At 38.5% G+C, this 19422-nt stretch overlaps 1 protein-coding gene across 3 annotated transcripts in view; it reads left to right on the top strand.

Annotated features, from left to right (window-relative positions):
• AK5 (adenylate kinase 5) overlaps positions 1 to 19422 on the top strand; it is a 276939-nt gene that overhangs the window by 46856 nt on the left and 210661 nt on the right. For all 3 annotated transcript variants that reach the window (XM_021096460.2, XM_003127921.7, XM_084964661.1), the window contains exon 6: positions 8184 to 8375. In XM_021096460.2, the coding sequence (XP_020952119.2) occupies positions 8184 to 8375 (192 nt within the window). The remainder of the gene's footprint in view (positions 1 to 8183; positions 8376 to 19422) is intronic.

Raw genomic sequence — 19422 nt, 5'->3', positions numbered from 1 at the left:
CTCTTTTATTCTGTTGGCTTGGTAAATTACAGTGCTTGAGGTTTGAAAGGTAAACACATTTTTGTTCATAGCATAAACCCAACTTGGTCATGGTGTATATAATCATTTGTATGTGTTGATGGATTCCTTTGCTAATATTTTACTTAGAATTTTTGCATGTGTGTTCATGAGTGAGATTGACCTTTGAATTTTCTTTCTCTTAATATCCTTGTCAATCTTTGGATTCGACAGTGGGATTAATAAAATGAATTGGAAGTATTTCCTCCTTTATATTTAGTAGAAAGGTTTCTGTTACATTGGTGTCTGGTACAATTCACTGGTAAAGTCATTGGAATTCATTTTTCTTTGTGTGAGAATTTTGAATTATGGATTTAATATTTTCCGTAAATATAGAACCATTCTGATTTTCTGTTTATTCTTTTTTGGATTTGGGAGAGTTCTGTTTTTCTAGAAACCTGTCTCTTTCAAATAATGTTTCCAACTTGTTTTCACGAAGTTGTTCTTAATATCCTTTTATCGTCTTAATCTCTATGAAATATTTAGGGATACCTTCCTTTTTATTCTCAATATTTATCTGTGCCTTTTCTTTTTTTTATTAGTTTCACCAGGAATTATCAATTTTATTAGTGTTTTCAAAGAATGAACCCTTAATTATAATATATTTGTTATGCATTTAAACTATGTATGTAATTTAATTTCTGCTCTTATTTTTTTTCCCTCTTTCCACATTCTAGTGGATCCAAAAAGTCTTTTTTTTTTTTTTTTTTTTACCATTTTGAGGTGAATGTTTAGATTGCTAATTTCAATCTTTCTTTTTCCCTCAGTATATTTGAGGCATTAAATGTCCCTATAAATAGAGATAGAGCTACATCCCACAAATCCTGGAATGTTATAATTTCATTAAAAATATTTTCTATTCTATTGATTTCTTTGACCTAAGGATTATATTAGCATGTATTGCTTACTTTCCAAACACAGGGATTTTCTATTTCTATTTTTATTTTTTAAGCAAAGTTAATTTCCACTTAGTCATTAAAGATAACCTGTTTGATCCTTTAAATTTTGTTTAGATTTCCTTTATGGCTCAGAATATGGTCACCTTCTATAAATTTTCTGCTTATATTGTTTAAAAAATTTTTATATTCAACTTGATCGTTATAGTTTATAAATACGTAACAATTTATTAATTATACTAAACTCTTCTATATCCTTGCTGATTTTTTTCCATACTGATCTTTTTGCTACTTGTTCTATCAGTTATGTGGAAATATATATATTAAAATCTCCCACTATGATTGCGTATTTGTAACCTCCTTTTATTTCTGTCCAAGTTCAGTATCTTATTAGCCTGTATTATTGGCTTATGCAAATCAAGAGTTATTATTTCTTCCTGGATAATTAAATCATTTATCATATGAAATGACACTCTTTAGTAATACTTCTCTTCCTAAAATCTATACCTTGATTTTTTTCGCCTTAATTGAGGTATCATTGACAGATAAAAATTGTATATATTTAAGCTATACAATTTGATGTTTTGATATATATATATATATACATTGTGAAATAATCACAACAATCAAGCCAACCAACATATCCATCACCTCACATAGTTACAACTTTCTTCTTTTTAAAAACGTTGCTTTTTTGTGGTGAGAACATTTGAAATTACCCTCTTAGCAAAGTTCAAGTACTCAAAACAGTACTGTTAACTGTATGGCGTCACATTGCTATACATCAGATCTCCAGAACTTATTTATCTTGCATAACCAATACCTTGCCCACTTTGACCAACATCTCGCCATCTCCCCCTCCACTCAGCCTCTGGTAACCACCATTCTACTCTCCTCTTCTGGGAGTTCGACTACTTTAGATTCCATGTATAAGTGAGACCATGTAGTATTTGTCTTGCTGGATCTGACTTATTATACTTAACATAATGTCTTCCAGGTCCATACATGTCACTACAGATAACATGGTTTTCTGCTTGTCAAAATATTTAGGGGTGTGTGTGTGTGTGTGTATACACCATATTTTCTTTATACATTTGTTTGTCAAAGGACTTTTAAGTAGTTGCCATATCTTCACTATTGTGAATAATGCTGCCGTGATCAAGGAAGTGCAGATACTGATTTTTCCCTCCTTTGGATACATACCCAGAAGTGAGATTGCTGAATTATGAGGTAGTTCTATTTTTTTTTTTTTTTCAGGAATATCCATGCTGTTTTCCACCACTGCTGAACCAATTTAAACTCCCACCAACAGTGCACAAGGGTTTCCTTTTCCTTCCATCCTCACCAACACTTGCTATCTTTTGTCCTTTGATAGTAGCCTTTCCAACAGATATGAGGCGTTATCTCATTGTGGTTTTGATATGCGTTTCTCTGATGATTAGTGATTCTGAGCGCCTTTTCTTGTACCTGTTGGCCATTGGTATGTCCTCTAAAGAAAAATATCTGTTCAAATTCTTTGCCCTTCATTTTGTAGAAAATGGATTGTTAGACATTTGATTAACTTAAAGAATTATTGAGGAACTACTGTATTAATTACAATTACATTAGTTTCAGATGTACAACCTAGTGACTCTATATTTGTATATTTCGCAAAATGGTCACCACAGTAAGTCTAGTTAATGTTCATCATCATACATAGTTACAGAAATTTTTTTCTCATGATGAGAACTTTCAGGATCCTCTCTCCTAGTGGTTTTTGAGCTGACATTTTCCATTTTTTTCCTTTGCCCATTTTGAACTGGATTTGATATTTGTATGGTTTTACCACCTTTCTATTGGTTTATTTTTTCATGGAATTTTTCTTCATTTTTTAAAGTTTTATTGAAGTATAGTTGATTGACAATGTTGTGCTAATTTCTGCTGTACAGCAAAGTGATTCAGTTACACATGTGACCATGGTATGTTTTTTCCATCCCTTGACTTTTAGCATTTCTGCATCTTTATATTTAAAGGGTACTGCTGTATTCTGCCCCTCTGATGCCCTCCCTAATAGTCTCACCACCCATCTTTTACATGGTCTTTACTGCTGTGACCAGTTCTGTGCCTGTGTGATGCTGCCTAGGACAGCAGTTCATTGTTTGACTTCCTGCCCTGAGACATACACAGCGTGGAAGTATGAGGGAAGCAACGTGCCAAAGGATGCTCTTAATCAATGGGGACAGGATCTGATCAATAAAGGCTCCTCCCACACATGTCCCTTCAGAAGGCCCAGAAGCATGGAATCCCCAGCTCTAGTCTCAGTGACAACCCAACACTGCCCTTTGCCACTTGTTTGCTTCCCCCTTTGCATTCTCTCTGGCCCCCATTCCTGCCCGCCTCTCTGGGGCTGTTTTGATGCTACAAGACGACATGGCCTCCAAAGCCTAAAATCCTTGCTATCTGACCATTTGCAGAAAAAGTTCACTGACTCCTGTCCTATGGATTATGAAATGCATCATTCACAGACTCATGTCCCATAGAAATCAGCACTTTCACCACCTTCTGAATAATACTTAGAACCAATGAGCTTCATTTACCTGCCTCATGACCAAGCTCTATTTTTAAGTACCGCGAAATACTTGTAGCCTTTTGTATATGCACAATCTTCATTTAGGTTCACCCACAGTTTACCATTTCATTGCTCTTCATCATTCCTCTGGTTTCTGTCTTGGATCATTTTTCTCATACCCGAAGGATATTCTTCAATATTTCCATTAAAGTAGAATTTCTGATGAGCCTTCTCTCAGTTTTTGTTTGTCTGAAAATGTATTTTCCTCTTGGCTTTGGAAAATATTTTTACTGGATATTGAAACCTAAATGGGCGGGGGTTCTTTTATTGGCACTTTAAAGATGTCATTCCATTGTTTTCTGGCTTTCATTATTTCTTTGGAAAATTTATCTGCCTTATTGTTGCTTCTCTGAGGATAATCTGTCATTTCTTTTTTCTGGCTGCTTTAAAGATTTTTTTTGTCTGTCTAGACTTTCAGCAGTTTTACTGTGATTTGCTTAGATCTGAGTTTTCTGTTTACTCCTCTTGGTTTTTAAATTGTTTCGTGAATATGAGACGATATTATTTGTGAGTTTGGAAAATCCTTAGCTATTACATTTTCAAATACTGCTTCATTTTTCTCTTTTCTTCTTATAGAACTTTCTAACCATTGTCTCATATGTCTCTTTTGCTTTTTTTTTCTGTGCTTTTGCTACCCCTCTCTCCCCCTTGCTTCATGTTGAATATTTTCTCCTGGTTCACACATGCTCTGATGGTATAGCCCTAAATTTAGGATTCCAACCAAAAGCCTAAGTTGAGAGCAGCTATAGTACTTTCTAGAGCTCCTCCTCTTTCGTGGGCCCCATATTCCAGTTTTTGGTTCCCACTCCCATAGTCTGTTAAGAGCTCTACCTGGAAATTATCTGCTTGTTAGATGATAGTGAAGTCTAGTTATCTATCCTTTTTTCCATTTTTGATCTAGTCCAGCATCTGTGATAATAGCTTAATGGGTGAAAGAAGTGATTTATTGTACATTTTCCCTGTTGTCAGAATTAGGAAAACAAATTTAATCCCCAATATTAGAAAGAACTTCCCAGTTATTTGAATCATCCAGTAATAAAAGTGGCTGCCTCATAAGTAATGAGGCATCACAAAAAATGCTCACAAGAACATCCAAGGTTAAATGTTCAAGTTTAAGAATCACTTATCGGAGTTCTTACCGTGGCTCAGCGGTTAACAAACCTAACTAGGATCCGTGAGGATGCAGGTTCAATCCCTGGCCTCACTCAGTGGGTTAAGGATCCAGCATTGCAGTGAGCTGTGGTGTAGGTCGCAGACACAGCTCGGATCTAGCATTGCTGTGGCCATGGTGTAGGCCAGCAGCTATAGCTCTATTTGGACCCCTAGGCTGGGAACCTCCATATGCCATGGGTGTGGTCCTAAAAAGCAAAAGAAAAAATCACTTATCAAGAGATTGCAGGGATGGTTACAGGTTTGAGATTAATTTGGGTTAGATAACCTCCAAGATTTTCCCATCTCTTTGTTTCTGTGTTCCAGTTTTTGTTCCAACAGCGATCTTCTCTCTTTGTGGTTTTGTAGTTGTTGTTGTTGCTGTTATTGTTGTTGTCTACTTTGCTTCTTTGTTTCTGACAGTGTGATCTGAACTATGGTGTCTAGGCCTTCTAACACGTCTCTGTAGAGTCAAAAGCACTGACCGTTAAGAACAGGGACTATTAAAATAAACTCACTTTGCCATCTGACACAGTGAATACATCTTTGTTAATCAAAGATGTCATAGGTTCTGTTTTAACAGAGTAATCATTCAAGTAAGGGGCTTTGAGAAAATGGGTGGAGGATGATTGACTTGTCTGCTAAATGATAAGAAAAAAAAAAAGACGGATACATTATGATCAAACCAAGCACAATATAATGTCGTTTTCATATATCTGTCAAAAAGTGTCTTCTTTCTTATATAAATTTATTCAAAGTAAATTTAAATGGGTGTTATTTATTGTGTCAGGTAAGATTGAATATTACCAAAGATTTTATTAAATATGAATTTTACAGTCTAATATTTGATAAGGTGAAAGTTTTAACTTCCAGTAAAATCTCTTTACCTTATATCGCACAAGAATTACAAAGTGATTTTCTAAATCGTTAAGGCTTCTCAAAAGCTATTTAAAGGTGCTCTAAAAATTGGGATATAATAGGGAGTTCCCACTGTGGTGCAGTGGAAACGAATCCGACTAGTATCCATGAAGGTGCAGGTTTGATCCCTGGCCTCACTCAGTGGGTTAAGGATCTGGTGTTGCTGTGAGCTGTGGTATAGGTCACAGACATGGCTCTCAGATCCCACGTTGCCGTGGCTGTGGTGTAGGCTGGTGGCTGTAGCTCAGATTCGACTCCTAGCCTGGGAACCTCCATATGCCATGAGTGTAGCCCTAAAAAGCAAAAAAAAAAAAAAAAAAAAAAAAAGACATACTGAACTACTAAAATAGGAAGGATTTCCTCCTTCTTTTAGAGTTGAGAAAACTGCTGCTCACAGACATTGAACCATTTGCCCAAGGACAAACAGCTAATAGATAGCAGTTTCTAGATATAAAATCAGAATGATCTGATTCTAAAATTCATGCTCTAAATCTCTTCTTCCAACGTGTGCCTGTATTTACACAGCGGCAGTGGGAACTGGGGAAAGAGGAGTCTGAATAGTGTTTCAGGGCAAAAATCCATAATAAATGGTGATAACTCAGAGAGATTGAAATTTGATAATGGTTAGTAATGATATTAAGACTTCTAGCTGAGAATTTAAAAAGATACATACACTCCAATGTTCATAGCAGCATTATTTACTATTGCCAGGGTATAGAAGGAACCTGAGTGTCTATAAACAGATGAATGGATTAAGATGTGGTACATGCATACAATGGAATACTACTTGGCCATAAAAAATGATGAAAATTTCCATTTACAGCAACATGGATGGACTTGGTGGGGGGGGATTATGCTAAGTGAAGTAAATTGGAAAGAGAAAGACAAATACTGTATGACATCACTTATATGTGGAATCCAAAAAATACAACAAACTAGGGAATAAAACAAAAAAGAATCAGGCTCACAGATATAGAAAACAAACCAAAAAAAAAAAAAAAAGAAAAGAAAAGAAAACAAACCAGCAGTTGCCAGTGGGAAGAGGTAAGGGAGAAGGGGCAATATAGGGATAGGGGATAAGAAAAAGTGCTTATTATGAGATTATATGAAATCATGTGTGTGAAACTTGAAAATTGTAAAATGCTATAGAATTTAAAGAATTTTTCATTCAATACAACAAAAAAAATTTTTTTTAATTTTTTTAGGGCTGCACCCATGACATGTGGAAGTTCCCAGGCTAGGGGTCTAATCGGAGCTACAGCTGCCAGCCTACACCACAGCCATAGCAACACTGGGTCCTTAACCCACTGAGCAAGACCAGGAATTAAACCCTCATCCTCATGGACACTAATCAGGTTCTTAACTCTCTGAGCCACAGTGGGAACTCCAGAAGAAAATGTTAAAAAAACAAACAAAACAAAACAAAAACAAACAAAGAAACACTTCTGGCTGAAAGATTCAGGAACATGGTATTGCTACTGTAAAGATAAATAAATTAATACATATATAGGCAAAATGGGAGTTGCATTTAGGTAAAAAAGTGCTGGAACTGATTTTGGCTTTGCTTAATCACAAGTAACATTAAGACTTTCAGGCTGAGCCGTCATATAATCATTTGACATAGTACTATTGAAAGTCGGTGCTGAAAATGTCGATTTGGAGCCTGTCAACAAAGGATAGGTGGTGGAAATCAGAACAGCAGAAGGGAGCTGAGAGAATGAGGACCTGGAGAGGGGAAAAAAACAAAACAAAACATGATCTAAGCCTTGGAGACATCATTATTTGTGTTACATTTTTAACGGAATAAAAATGGGAGTGAAAGGGAAAAAAAGCAACAAAATAAAAAATAATAATCATAGCACGAGTATTTATTTACTATAGAGACTATCTATAGCCGAGGGTCATCTCCCCTCTAAAATCAGGAGTTTCTGATATGACGCAGCAGAAACGAATCTGACTAGTACTCATGAGGATGCAGGTTCGATCCCTGACCTCGCTTAGTGGTTTAGGGATCTGGCATTGCTGTGAGCTGTGGTGTAGGTTGCAGATGAGGCTTGGATCCCATGTTGCTATGGCTGTGGTGTAGGCTGGCAGCTGTAGCTCCTATTCGACCCCTAGCCTGGGAACTTCTGTATGCCATGCATGAGGCCCTAAAAAGCAAAACAAACAAACAAAAAAACCAAAAAAGAAACGAAAAAAGAAAACAACAACAGAAAAATCAGATCACAGCTACCTTTGGCAGAGTTTGGCCTATATTGTTCCAATTCAACCTGGAGATTTATTTGAACATAGACAAAAAGTATTTTCCTGAAATATGGAGGGCCACTGCACATGGCTCTGGGGGTTGAAGAATGACAATGACGTGGACTGTAATAACAGTGACTCCTCCTGGCCTCGTGTAGTGCCAGGGCCCTGGAAGTATGCTGGCAAAACCACGGGGGGGGGGGTCAAAAATATGGCAGCCTCAACAGACCCCAAGGTGATGCATGCCACTGCCCACACTCACATTGGTTGGAATGTTGAATGCCCATCTGCTTGTTTGATGCTCTCCACAGATCTGTACTCCCGACTTGGTGGTGTTCCTGGCTTGTGCCAATCAGAGGCTCAAAGAAAGATTACAGAAGCGTGCAGAGCAGCAGGGGCGGCCGGATGACAATCTGAAAGCTACCCAGAGGAGGCTAATGAACTTCAAGCAGAACGCGGCTCCATTGGTTAAATACTTCCAGGAAAAGGGACTCATCATGACGGTAAGTTAGCGATACTTTACATGTCCAGTACAAGAACGCTTTTCCAGATTTCCAAGTATTCTATGTTCTTCTTATTTAGAAATCCTTTACCTTAAAGAGTGGCTTTTCTTGGGTACAAATCCAATGGAAAAAAAGTTGATAATTTTGATCTGATTTGCCATTTTTAAACCATAATGATAAAAACACTTTCACTTCAGTTTAAATTGATTTTACCCAAAAAATGATAAATTTGAACCTTGGCTAGAATTCTGTGGTCCTCCCATTTAAGAGTATTTTAAAATAATTTTTGATCATTTTAAGCAATATTTGTTCAGTTTCTCAATTCCTCTGTCTTTGGAAACCTAATAAAATTGACAGACTTAAAAATACATAATTGATATAGTGTCATATTAGGCTTAAACTGTAAGTTTATCAGAGTGTGCCACTTAAAGAAATGAGATTTTGACAGCCAGGAAAAAAAAAAAGTTTCCTAGGGGGTTTGATTTGTCATTGAAAAGTGATATTGTCAAAAAACATTGATCTTTCTGTTCCATTGATGCAATGCAAATATTAACTTTTCCATCAGTATTTAGTTTGGTGGTTAGTGATGCTGAATGTGCCAAAGACAAATGAGGCTGAATCGCTAGTTAATACAGTTATTAGCATACAGGAAGCTGGAGGGGAAGATTCAGCTAAATTTATGATCCCTACAACATCAGAGATCTGGGTACAGAAGGGAGGAGGCAGAGGCTCACTGGCTACCTGATGCATTTTGCAGAAGAGACACAAAAACCAGAGCAGCTCTGGGAGTTCTGTGGTGATAGCAGATGTCTGCAGAATCCTCCCCTCAGCCCTTCCTTCCTTCTCACCAGCCCAGAGACTCTTGTCCAGGGGGGTTCCAAGTCCCCATAGAGTATCCGGTGAAAGTGACACAAGTAAAATGCATATAAGATGATTCTCATAAATTTTAGGTAAATCTATGAAGCCCAGCCATAGACCTCCTACAACCTAACAATTGCTGGGTGAAAAACCTCTTCATTAGCCTAAAATGCCCTTAGATTGAAAGAGAGAGTCATGGCATTTGAATAGTTATCTCTTTGTGGTCTTTTTAGCACCATAAAGAAACATTTATTAGAATTTGCCATTTGAGTCAAAGTTGCAATGTCAGAGAATCACAAATCTGATCTGAAAAACTTGTCCACAATGCCAGAGTTCGTTTTATGGCCTAGAAGAGACATGGAGTGATACAGAAGATTCACAAAAACCAGGGTGGATGTTTCTGTGGCTCTTTGCCATTGGAGTTGTTGCTTGTGTGTCTCCTGCAAATTACCAATGCTGACTTCTGCATTGTGTCATGAAAATAGAAATTTACTCTACAGACCAAACCCCCAACTGCAAGCTGCAGAGCCAGAGTTTTAATTGATGTTTGCAAGGCTTAAAGGTATTACCGGAGTGTCTCTGATTACTCCCTGCTTGTCACGTTCGTCATCACAAGCAGAGCAGATTTCCCAAATGAATGCAGAGTGGAGATTGTTAATTTACTAATATTTTGCATGGAGGTGAAATGCCACTGCCTCTAATTGAGGGAGTCAGTAACAACGCGCATGGCAGCCTGTAACCTCCCTGCTAAACCCAGATGAGCTTTAAGATAAACGCTTCTAATTAGTGGGAAAAGAATTGCATGGGAAAGTCACCTTTTGAAAAGCGGTGAACACAAACATAGGCTAAGTTCTGGGAAATGCACTGTGAAATTTTAATCTGACGAAAGAGCAAGTGCTGTGTCCTGAACCACATGCTCTCCTTAAGACCCTGGCCCACAGTTTACTTTTGGAATTAAATTATACTGGGTAGCACTTCTGCTTTTCAAGATGAGTTCAATAATTAAAACGTGTGATTAATCAAAAGCATATTAAAATTTTAATAAAAAATCTGGGAGTCAATAGACTAAACCCCAATATTTCCTTTTCTCTGTAGGGTTTTTTTTTTTTTTTGCTTTTGCTTCTACTTGCCCCTCTTAATTGGTTCATTTATTCATTCAATAAATATTTATTGAGAACCAGTGGTTGTCAGATACTCTGCTAAGTGCTAGGGATGCAAAGCTAAATAATCAAAAGGCAAAGATCTTTATTGGATCACTTTGCTGTACAGCAGAAATTGACAGAACATTGTAAATTGGCTATAATAGAAAAAATAAAAATCTTTAAAAAAGAGAAAGAAAGGTTTCCACTTGTATTCAAATGGAATAGATTTCATGCTTCTGGAAAACTGGAAAAAAAAAAAAAGGTAAGGACCTTTATTTCCTGACATATTTAAAACTCCTAGAATAGTACCTCTCTGGTACATAATATGTTCCCAGTAAATGAACAGAGCTTGCCGCCTATGAGGAAAGGTATTAAACAATGAGTTATTAAGTATGATAACGTTTTGGAGTTCCCTTCATGGCTCAGTGGTTAACAAATCTGACTAGGAACCATGAGGTTGCAGGTTTGATCCCTGGCCTCGCTCAATGGGTTAAGGATCCGGCGTTGCCTTGAGCTGCTGTGTAGGTTGCAAATGTGGCTCGGATCCCGCGTTACTGTGGCTGTGGTGTAGGCCAGCAGCAGCAACAGCTTCCATTAGACCCTAGCCTGGGAACCTCCATATGCTGCGGGTGTGGCTCTGGAAAAGACAAAAAAAAAAAAAGTATGATAACGTTTGCCAAAGAGAATGGACAGGTTACCCTCACATAGGTCATGAACTACAGGAAATTCCTGTAGTAAGCAGAACAGACTCCCCACCCATGAGTAGGACTAATCATTCATCTTGGTGTGAGGTTCTTAAAGGCCACAGAGACCACATACCTGTCAGTCCAGGTAAGAAACGTTATCTTGGTGCTCATCTTCCCTAGGACTTTGGCATCTGAACCCTCTCACTTGGAATCTCAGCTTCACTGCCATTGAAATAAGCTCATGATGCTCTGGGACCTGATCTCCATCTATAAATTGGAGGTGATGTTACCTACAACAATATTTTTCATAATGTTGTTGTATGGGTGAAATGAGAAATGGTTGTAGCCTGGCAGGTGAGGGCAGTGCAGAAGCTGTGTTTAAGAGGTGCCATGCAGCCACATTGCCTGGTCCAGATTCTGGCTGTGTCACCTACCACCGCTGTGACCTCCTACAGGGTTACTTATCTTCTCGGTGACTCAGATGCCCCACCTGTAAAATCGGTATAACCATTGGTCCTACCTCAGTATAATTGTGAGGAATAAATGGCTATCAAGTGCTTAGAACAGTGCCAGGACTATTGTAAAAGCAACATAAGAGATTGAAATTATTTTAAAGTTTGCTTATTTTTTTCTTTCATCCTCTGTAATACCCATTTGGGGAACCTATAGGTACCACTAACAAACCTCTGCTCTTGGGAGGTACCCTCTTGCCTTTTCTCCCATAGATAGGTTATTGAAGAAATCCAAAATGAAGAATTTAGGTTTTAAAAACTTCTTGCCAAATTCCTTTTTTTTTTTTCCTTTAAAAAATGTCTGTTAATCAGAGAATCATCCCAGTGTTTTCTTTGACTTCTTTATTATCCATGTAATCGAGTTATATGATGGCTGTGTCTGAATACGGGGGTTGCATTGCAACAGATGTCAACCCATTCTTTTTTCTTTTTCATTTCAGCAATAACTGTATTGGTTGGCAGATTTGACTGAAAAACAAACCTAGTTTGACTGCAGAGAAAACCTATTCAGGATAGCCAGGAAAACATTCAGTTGCTTGAATACTGTATTTTATTGACATGGTTCCCATCACATGGGCTGTTTCGTTTTTGTTCTTTCGCAGTACTCTTGTGTGTATAGTTGAATATACAAATGAGGATACTCATCTGTGCAAGTATAAACTGAATGATAGGCAATCACAAGGCTAGTATGGTAGGACTTCATAGAATCTTTTCAGACAAGATTTTATGTTGTGGTTTTAACTTGCCATAGGTTGGATACAATAGCTCATCATGTATTTTGCAGCTTTTGGCTTCTAATTAAAATTAAGATGCCGTGAGTTCCCCAAGTTTGTCAGAAGTTTTTCTTTGAAGTTTGAGGATTACTGGGACTAGCTAGGAAATCTGTGTATTTGGTCCTACTGAGTAAGCTGTTGTCTCATGACATTTTTGGAGCACTTGGACTTAATGAAACTGTAGAAAAGTCTCAATTATATGTCTGTTTAGTGGTAATTTTTATCTATACCTTATAAGTTTAAAAAAAACCATATCTTTGTTTTAGTGATCTTTACAAGATGGAATCCTTTTTAAAAAATAGTATTAATTAAATCAGCTATGTCTTCATAAGTTTGATGAACTCTCTTAAAAATACATGTGGTTTTGTTTATATTTTTATGAAAGGGGTATTTTAAAATTCTTAAAAAAAAATAGGGTAAGATATAGTGTTTGTGTTATTTACCAAAATACACTGTACCATTGGCTCTTCCATTCAGCGGGAACAACCCTCAACTTGCTGGGGAAATGGTTGTGTATTGGACAAATGCTCCCTAATGTGGATGACAATGAGCAAAGGACCACATTTAGTTTTAGCCTGTGAAGTAAGCGAATGGTCATTTTTCTTCTGGACTCTTCATAGGCAAGAGAGGCGTTAACTTAAAAATGAGAAGGAAGCTGTAATCCTAGAATGTACAAAGAGTCCTACTAACTAATACTCTGATTCACTGCCTGGATCTCTTCATCCAGGAGAGGCATAGAGCCAAAAATGTTAAAACAGGATTATTTCTTGTTCACCAACACCAAATTTTCTAGGGAATTGGTGAGGGACTAATAAATCATTTTAGCATATAAAAGGCCACACAGGCCAGTGATTCCCTCATTTCAGTACTTAATAGATCAGAAAAAAGTTGTTAATGGAGCTAAGGTGAAGTGGGGGTTTTTTAAGTACTTCAGTTTTTATCAAGCAGGTTCAGGTTCAGGGCAAAATTGAAAGGAAGATAGAGATTTCCTGTATCCTCCCTGCCCCAACACATTGATGGCCTCCCCATGGTAAACATCCCCCACCAGAATGTTCCCACATTTGTTACAGTTAATGAATCTACACTGACACATCATGATCATCCACAGTTCATAGTCTATCTTAGGTTTCACACTAGGCGAAATATTCTATGGTTTGGGGCAAATTATAGTGACATGTATCCATCATACAATCTTCGGTGCCCTTCAGTACCTCTGTGCTCTGCCTGTTCATCTCTCACCCATCCTCACCCCCCTAATCTGGCTCCCAGCAACCACTGATTTTTTTACAATTTCCGTCATTTTACCTTTTTCAGAATGTCATATAATTGGAATCTTACAGTATGTAGCTTTTTCAGATTGGCTTCTTTCACTTAGTAATATGCATTTTAGCTTCCTCCATGTTTCTTCAAAGCTTGATAGCTCATTTCTTTTGAGCGCTGAATAGTATTCACAGTCTGGGTTCACCACAGTTCATCTCTCCATTTTTCATTCTCACCAGCAACATGTGAGAGTTCCTGCTGCTCCATATCCTCATCAGCATCTGGTGTCCGTGTCCCAGATGTTGACCATTCTAATAACTATGTAGTGGTATCTTCTTGTTGTTTTAATTTGCATTTCCAAGTTGACTTCTTAAAAAATTTTTTACTAAGGGCATTAGAAAGGAAAAAAAAAATCTATTATTGCCATTGTTTGAAAGGCATATATTTAGCACAAGAAAATTAGGAATGACATAGTTCCAAATAAAGTCTCTAAACAAATCTATCTGCTCTAAGAAAAATTCCTGGAGTTCCCATTGTGGCCTAGTGGGAACAGATCTGACTAGTATCTATGAGGATGCAGATTCCATCCCTGGCCTTGCTCAGTGGGTTAAGGATCTGGCGTTGCTGTGAGCTGTGGTGTCGGTCGCAGACGTGGCTTGGATCTTGTGTTGCTGTGGCTGTGGCATAGGACAGCAGCTGTAGCTCAGATTCGAGCCCTACCCTGGGCACTTCCACTTTTAGGGCAACATTTGCCTTGTTTTTCTCATTTTGTTGTGGATTAGGGAACTCTTCATCATATACTGGCATCAGTGCTGGGGAACACCTGGTGTCAAGAACACATCCTTGTTAAAACCACATTCTTCTTGATTCACCAGACATTGTCCCTGAGCCCCCAGATGACCCCACTGGCACCGCCTTTACTAATTTGCCCCATATGACTTCCTTCAAATTTGACAATGCCCCCATTATGTATTTCAAATTTACCAGTGAAACCATATAATTCCCATCCTACCAGCCACTCTTATCCAGAGAGAAAATAAACAGGGATAATAATAGTTCATTTAGACAGACATGCTGAATAATTTTTTTAATTAACTTCAATTTTCATAGGAATCAAACCCTAACATTTAAAATACAAGTGCAGGGAGTTCCCTTCATGGCTCAGTGGTTAACAAACCTGACTAGGACAATGAGGATGCGGGTTTGATCCCTGGCTTCGATCAGTGGGTTAAGGATCCAGCATTGCTGTGGCTGTGATGTAGGCTGCAGACATGGCTTGGATCCTGCATTGCTGTGGCTGTGGTGTAGGCCATCAGCTGCAGCTCTGATTTGACGCCTAGCCTGGGAACCTCTATATCCCATGGGTGCGGCCCTAAAAAGCAAAAAAAAAAAAAAAAAAAAAAATGCAAGTACAGGCTCAGAAGGTTAAGGATCCAGTGCTGTCACTGCTGTGGCTCAGGCTGCTGCTATGGTGCAGGTTAGATCCTTGGTCCAGGAATTTACATGTGCTACATGAGCAGCCAAAAACAAAAACAAAAAACTACTGGGGAGTTCAGGGTTTTTGAGTATGAGCTACCCATACTCCTTGGCCCCCACAACAAACCTTTCTTTGCTCCAATGTCTGACATTTCATTTGTTTGGCCTACTGTGTTTCTGGCACACGAATTATGTTCCATAACACATTCATACTTTTCAGAGCACTGTTTATTAAACATTTTACTATCATACCCACCGAAAAAAAAATAATAAATAAGTAGATGTAATATAATGCGAGGCCTTGGAGTTCCCATTGTGGCTCAGTGGGTTAAGGGTCCGGTGTGGCTGCAAACTGTGGCATAGGCTGGCAGCTACAGCCCCAATTTGACCCTTCGCCTGGGACCTTCCATGTGCTGCAGGTGAAGCCCTAAAAAGAAAAAAAAAAAAGAAGAAAAGAAAAGTAAATAAATAAATAAAATACAAGTACCTTTGTCTCTAAACCTCCCATGCATAGCCATTGGTTAATTATCATCATCGCCACTCGCCACTCACTTCGCTGCACAGGGTGGTGGGGAAGGAATCTAAATAGCAGACACCCTCAGCAGATTCAGCAGCCCACCAAAACCTAAGAAAGGCAGTGAAAATACTCTGTAACAGTTTACTCAAATCCATTCTTCTCTAAGTGCTAGGAAGAAAATTCTGTTTTTGCCTCCCCATGCTGGAGGTTGTTACATTTGTAATATGTAACATAGTAAAGCTGTGTTTCTTTTAGGTACCATCACTGATTATATCCTGTTTAAACATGTATTGTGATTATACAACCCAAAGCCCCCACTAATTCCTATTTGAGGGATTTAGTAACTAAGGAAATAGTCAGGGGATAGTTTACAAAGGCTCATAAAGAGGAAGGCCATGGGGGTATTGTGTGATTTATTTACCTGGGGCACGGTGGTGTGTATGTGCACCTGGATAGATGGCCCTTTGGACTGTTTTAAAGTGAAAATACTTTTAAATACCTTCTGGCATGAAACCTGATGCGGCTAGAACCCCAGTGTGAACTGCCCCAAAGAAACATGAGAAAGAGCCTTTTTGACTTGACCCAAGAGCAGCTTATAAGGAATCACACTGGACAATAGGCATTTATCAACTCCTACTGTGTGCAAAGCTGGCAAGGCAGTGCTGCCCTGGACAAAGTACCATGGACTATTTTAGGAGGGTGGTGGAGACATTGGGACCCATTTAATTTACCTCAACACAGATCTTTATAATCCTGACTTTAAAATATCCAGAACTAAATTGAGAAAAAAATCTGATTACTTTCCTAAGTGTCATTATTATGGGCCCTAAAACCTAAAGTACAATTATAACACCAGTTTCATTCTTGGATCTTTTGTTAGGGAGCAAAATCAAGGCACTGAGAGATAACTATTTGCTCACAGAGTGGCAACCCACAATACAGCAAAGTAACATCCACAGTTCTGGGGCAAATTACACTGGTCCCTGAACAGCATCAAAACAACAGGGAGAACAAGCGGATACCGTATTTATAGTTAATTGTCTTTCTGTCTCAGTAACAAGCAAGCACCCTGACTCACAACTTTTCCATACCCAGAGCTTGCTCAGTATCAGACCTATTCACACTTCACTGGCAGAGAGCAAACCAAATGACTCAGAGAATGCATCTCCTTTTCCAAGTGGGAAATTGATTCCAATTATATAGCAAACCTATTGTCAGTGCCTGATGAGAACAGCTCTCACACCAACAAATGCAATATTCTCATTGTGATGTTTCATACAGATGTTTACAGGGAAAATGAGGAAGAACTTAAAGCATGAGCATGGTTCCTTCCCCAAAGGCATGTAAGATATTTTTCTGCTGATTTTATTATTACAAACACCCGTGAAATAAGAGTCCAAAAAACTCTATGCATGACTCTGTCATCTAAAGTATACAGCAGGGTTCTCGCATGAGAACCATAAAATAAGCAGTGGGGGTAAATTCAAGTTAATATTCAAGAACACACTTGGAAGATTCACACTAAGAAAAATCCCAGTTCTGGAGCTCCTGTCATGGTGCAGTAGTTAACAAATCTGACTAGGAACCATGAGGCTGTGGGTTCCATCCCTGGCCTTGCTCAGTGGGTTAAGGATCCGGTGTCACTGTGAGCTGTGGTGTAGGTTTCAGAGGCAGCTCAGATCTGGAGTTGCTGTGGCTCTGGCGTAGGCCGATGGCTACAGCTCCCATTGGACCACTAGCTTGGGAACCTCCATATGCCACGGGAGGCGGCCCTAGAAAAGGCAAAAGCACGAAAAAAGAAAAAGAAAAATCCCAATTCTAAGAACGATTATGTAGTTTAAGGCCTGGGGGCTGCCTCCTACAACAGTTTGTCTTTGTTTATAATTTTTTAAGTAAAATAAAACAGACTAGTGGATAGTTGGTAGCTGAATGTCACGTCATACTAACAGCTTCCTGTAAACTCTTATTTCAGCCTTTCAGTTCCTGACAAGAAAATGTATACACACACACACACATTTTCAGCTGGTCACTTCTCCAGTAGACACTCTGTGATCAAAACAATAATTATGACAATAGTGTCAGTGAACATTACACACTTCCATAATTAGGTCTTTTATTTTATTTTATTTTATTTTATTTTATTTTATTTTTTAATTTTTGCTTTTTAGGGCCACCCTTGCAGCATATGGAATGGAATCAGAGCTGCACTTGCCAACCTATGCCATAGCCACAGCAGTGCCAGATCCTTAACCCACTGGGCAAGGCCAGAGATCAAACCCACATCCTCGTGGATACTAGTTGGGTTCGTGACCGCTAAGCCATGCTGGGAATTCCTTTAATTGTTGTAATATGTTATCCTGAGCCTTATCCAGAACATGAGTAAGAAAATAATATTTTTGGTAAAGTTCTTGCACTAAATTCTTTTTCTGTTTCAGACAAAACTAATTGAGTTGATCAATTTTTCTAAAAAAAATAGAGATAACACTGTAGTTAAATAAGTGACAGAAAAAAGGAAAAAAGAAGAAAAACAAACAGAAAAGAACAGATATTTAAGACTTACCAGTGAAGAAAATACAATAATATATTATGACTGGATGGTGTCTTAAAAAAACAAGAGCTTGGAGTTCCCGTCGTGGTGCAGTGGTTAACAAATCCGACTAGGAACCACTAGGTTGCGGGTTCGATCCCTGCCCTTGCTCAGTGGGTTAAGGATCCGGCATTGCTGTGAGCTGTAGTGTAGGTCGCAGATGCGGCTCGGATCCCGAGTTGCTGTGGCTCTGGCGTAGACTGGCAGCTACAGCTCCACTTGGACTCCTAGCCTGGGAACCTCCATATGCCGCGGGAGTGGCCCAAGAAATAGCAAAAAGACAAAAAAAAAAAAGAGCTAACAAATCATAAGTGTTTTATATGTGCTTGGTACTATTCAGAGTGCTTCACGTGTGTTAGGTCATTAATCCTGACCAAATCTCCGTGAGGCAGATGTTGTTATCGTTTCCATTTTGCAGATGAGAAAACAGAAGCAATGAAAGTGCGTCTGGCCCAGGATCCCCCAAGAGCAGTGGAGCCTCAGCCAGACCCAGGGCACTGACCTCAGAGGCAGCGCTTGTGATCACTGTGTTGTCCCTTCGTTAAAACGTTACACTTATGCACTGTGGCTCTTGAAGAGAAAGCCCATTACTGCTTTCTCCAGGCATTTGTCATTTGAAAAGCATCTCTATTCAGCTGTAATCTCTTCATTTCTGTGTCTCAGAAAAGAATCAATGAGAAAATTAATTCTGTTGGTGCATCACACTGAGACGTTTTTAAAAAGTAATTTTACTAGATAACAGATATAAAGTAATTAAGATAATTCCTAAAATTCATTAATCTGAGCACATATTACCAGAAAAAAAAATTTACTGCAAATGGCCGATTGTTGGGCCTTGTATTTTTGTTTATCTGCCCTACTCATCATCTTCTGACCTTGCTCAATTCTACAAATCAAATGTAAAACCATAGCTGCAGTTCTGCTTCAGGCAAAACCCTATCCTTATCTACTTTGAGCTTATAATTCATCTTCCCCATTATGACAGTCCTTTTATAGTCATCCATTCAAAAGATTTTATTGAGGGCCTATTGCATGTCAAACAAAGTCTCCACATCAGGTGCCGCAGGGAATACAAAGGTGATGTGGAGATAGATCTGCCTTGTGCAGGGGGTGTGCAGGCAATCATGTAAGCATAAAAAATTTGAATATAGCACAGAAAATGGTGAGTGCCACACACAGAAGTATAATAAGTCAAGAAGAGTCAGTGGCAGGGGAGTGACTTCCTCCTGGAACGAT

Source organism: Sus scrofa, chromosome 6, assembly GCF_054392235.1.
Source record: "Sus scrofa isolate SSC_HxYL_T2T_F1_AM1 chromosome 6, Sscrofa_HxYL_maternal_Yorkshire_Landrace_v2.0, whole genome shotgun sequence".
NCBI lineage: Eukaryota > Metazoa > Chordata > Mammalia > Artiodactyla > Suidae > Sus > Sus scrofa.
Note: the sequence above shows the minus strand (reverse complement) of the source record. Positions and strands in the feature narration are given on the sequence as shown.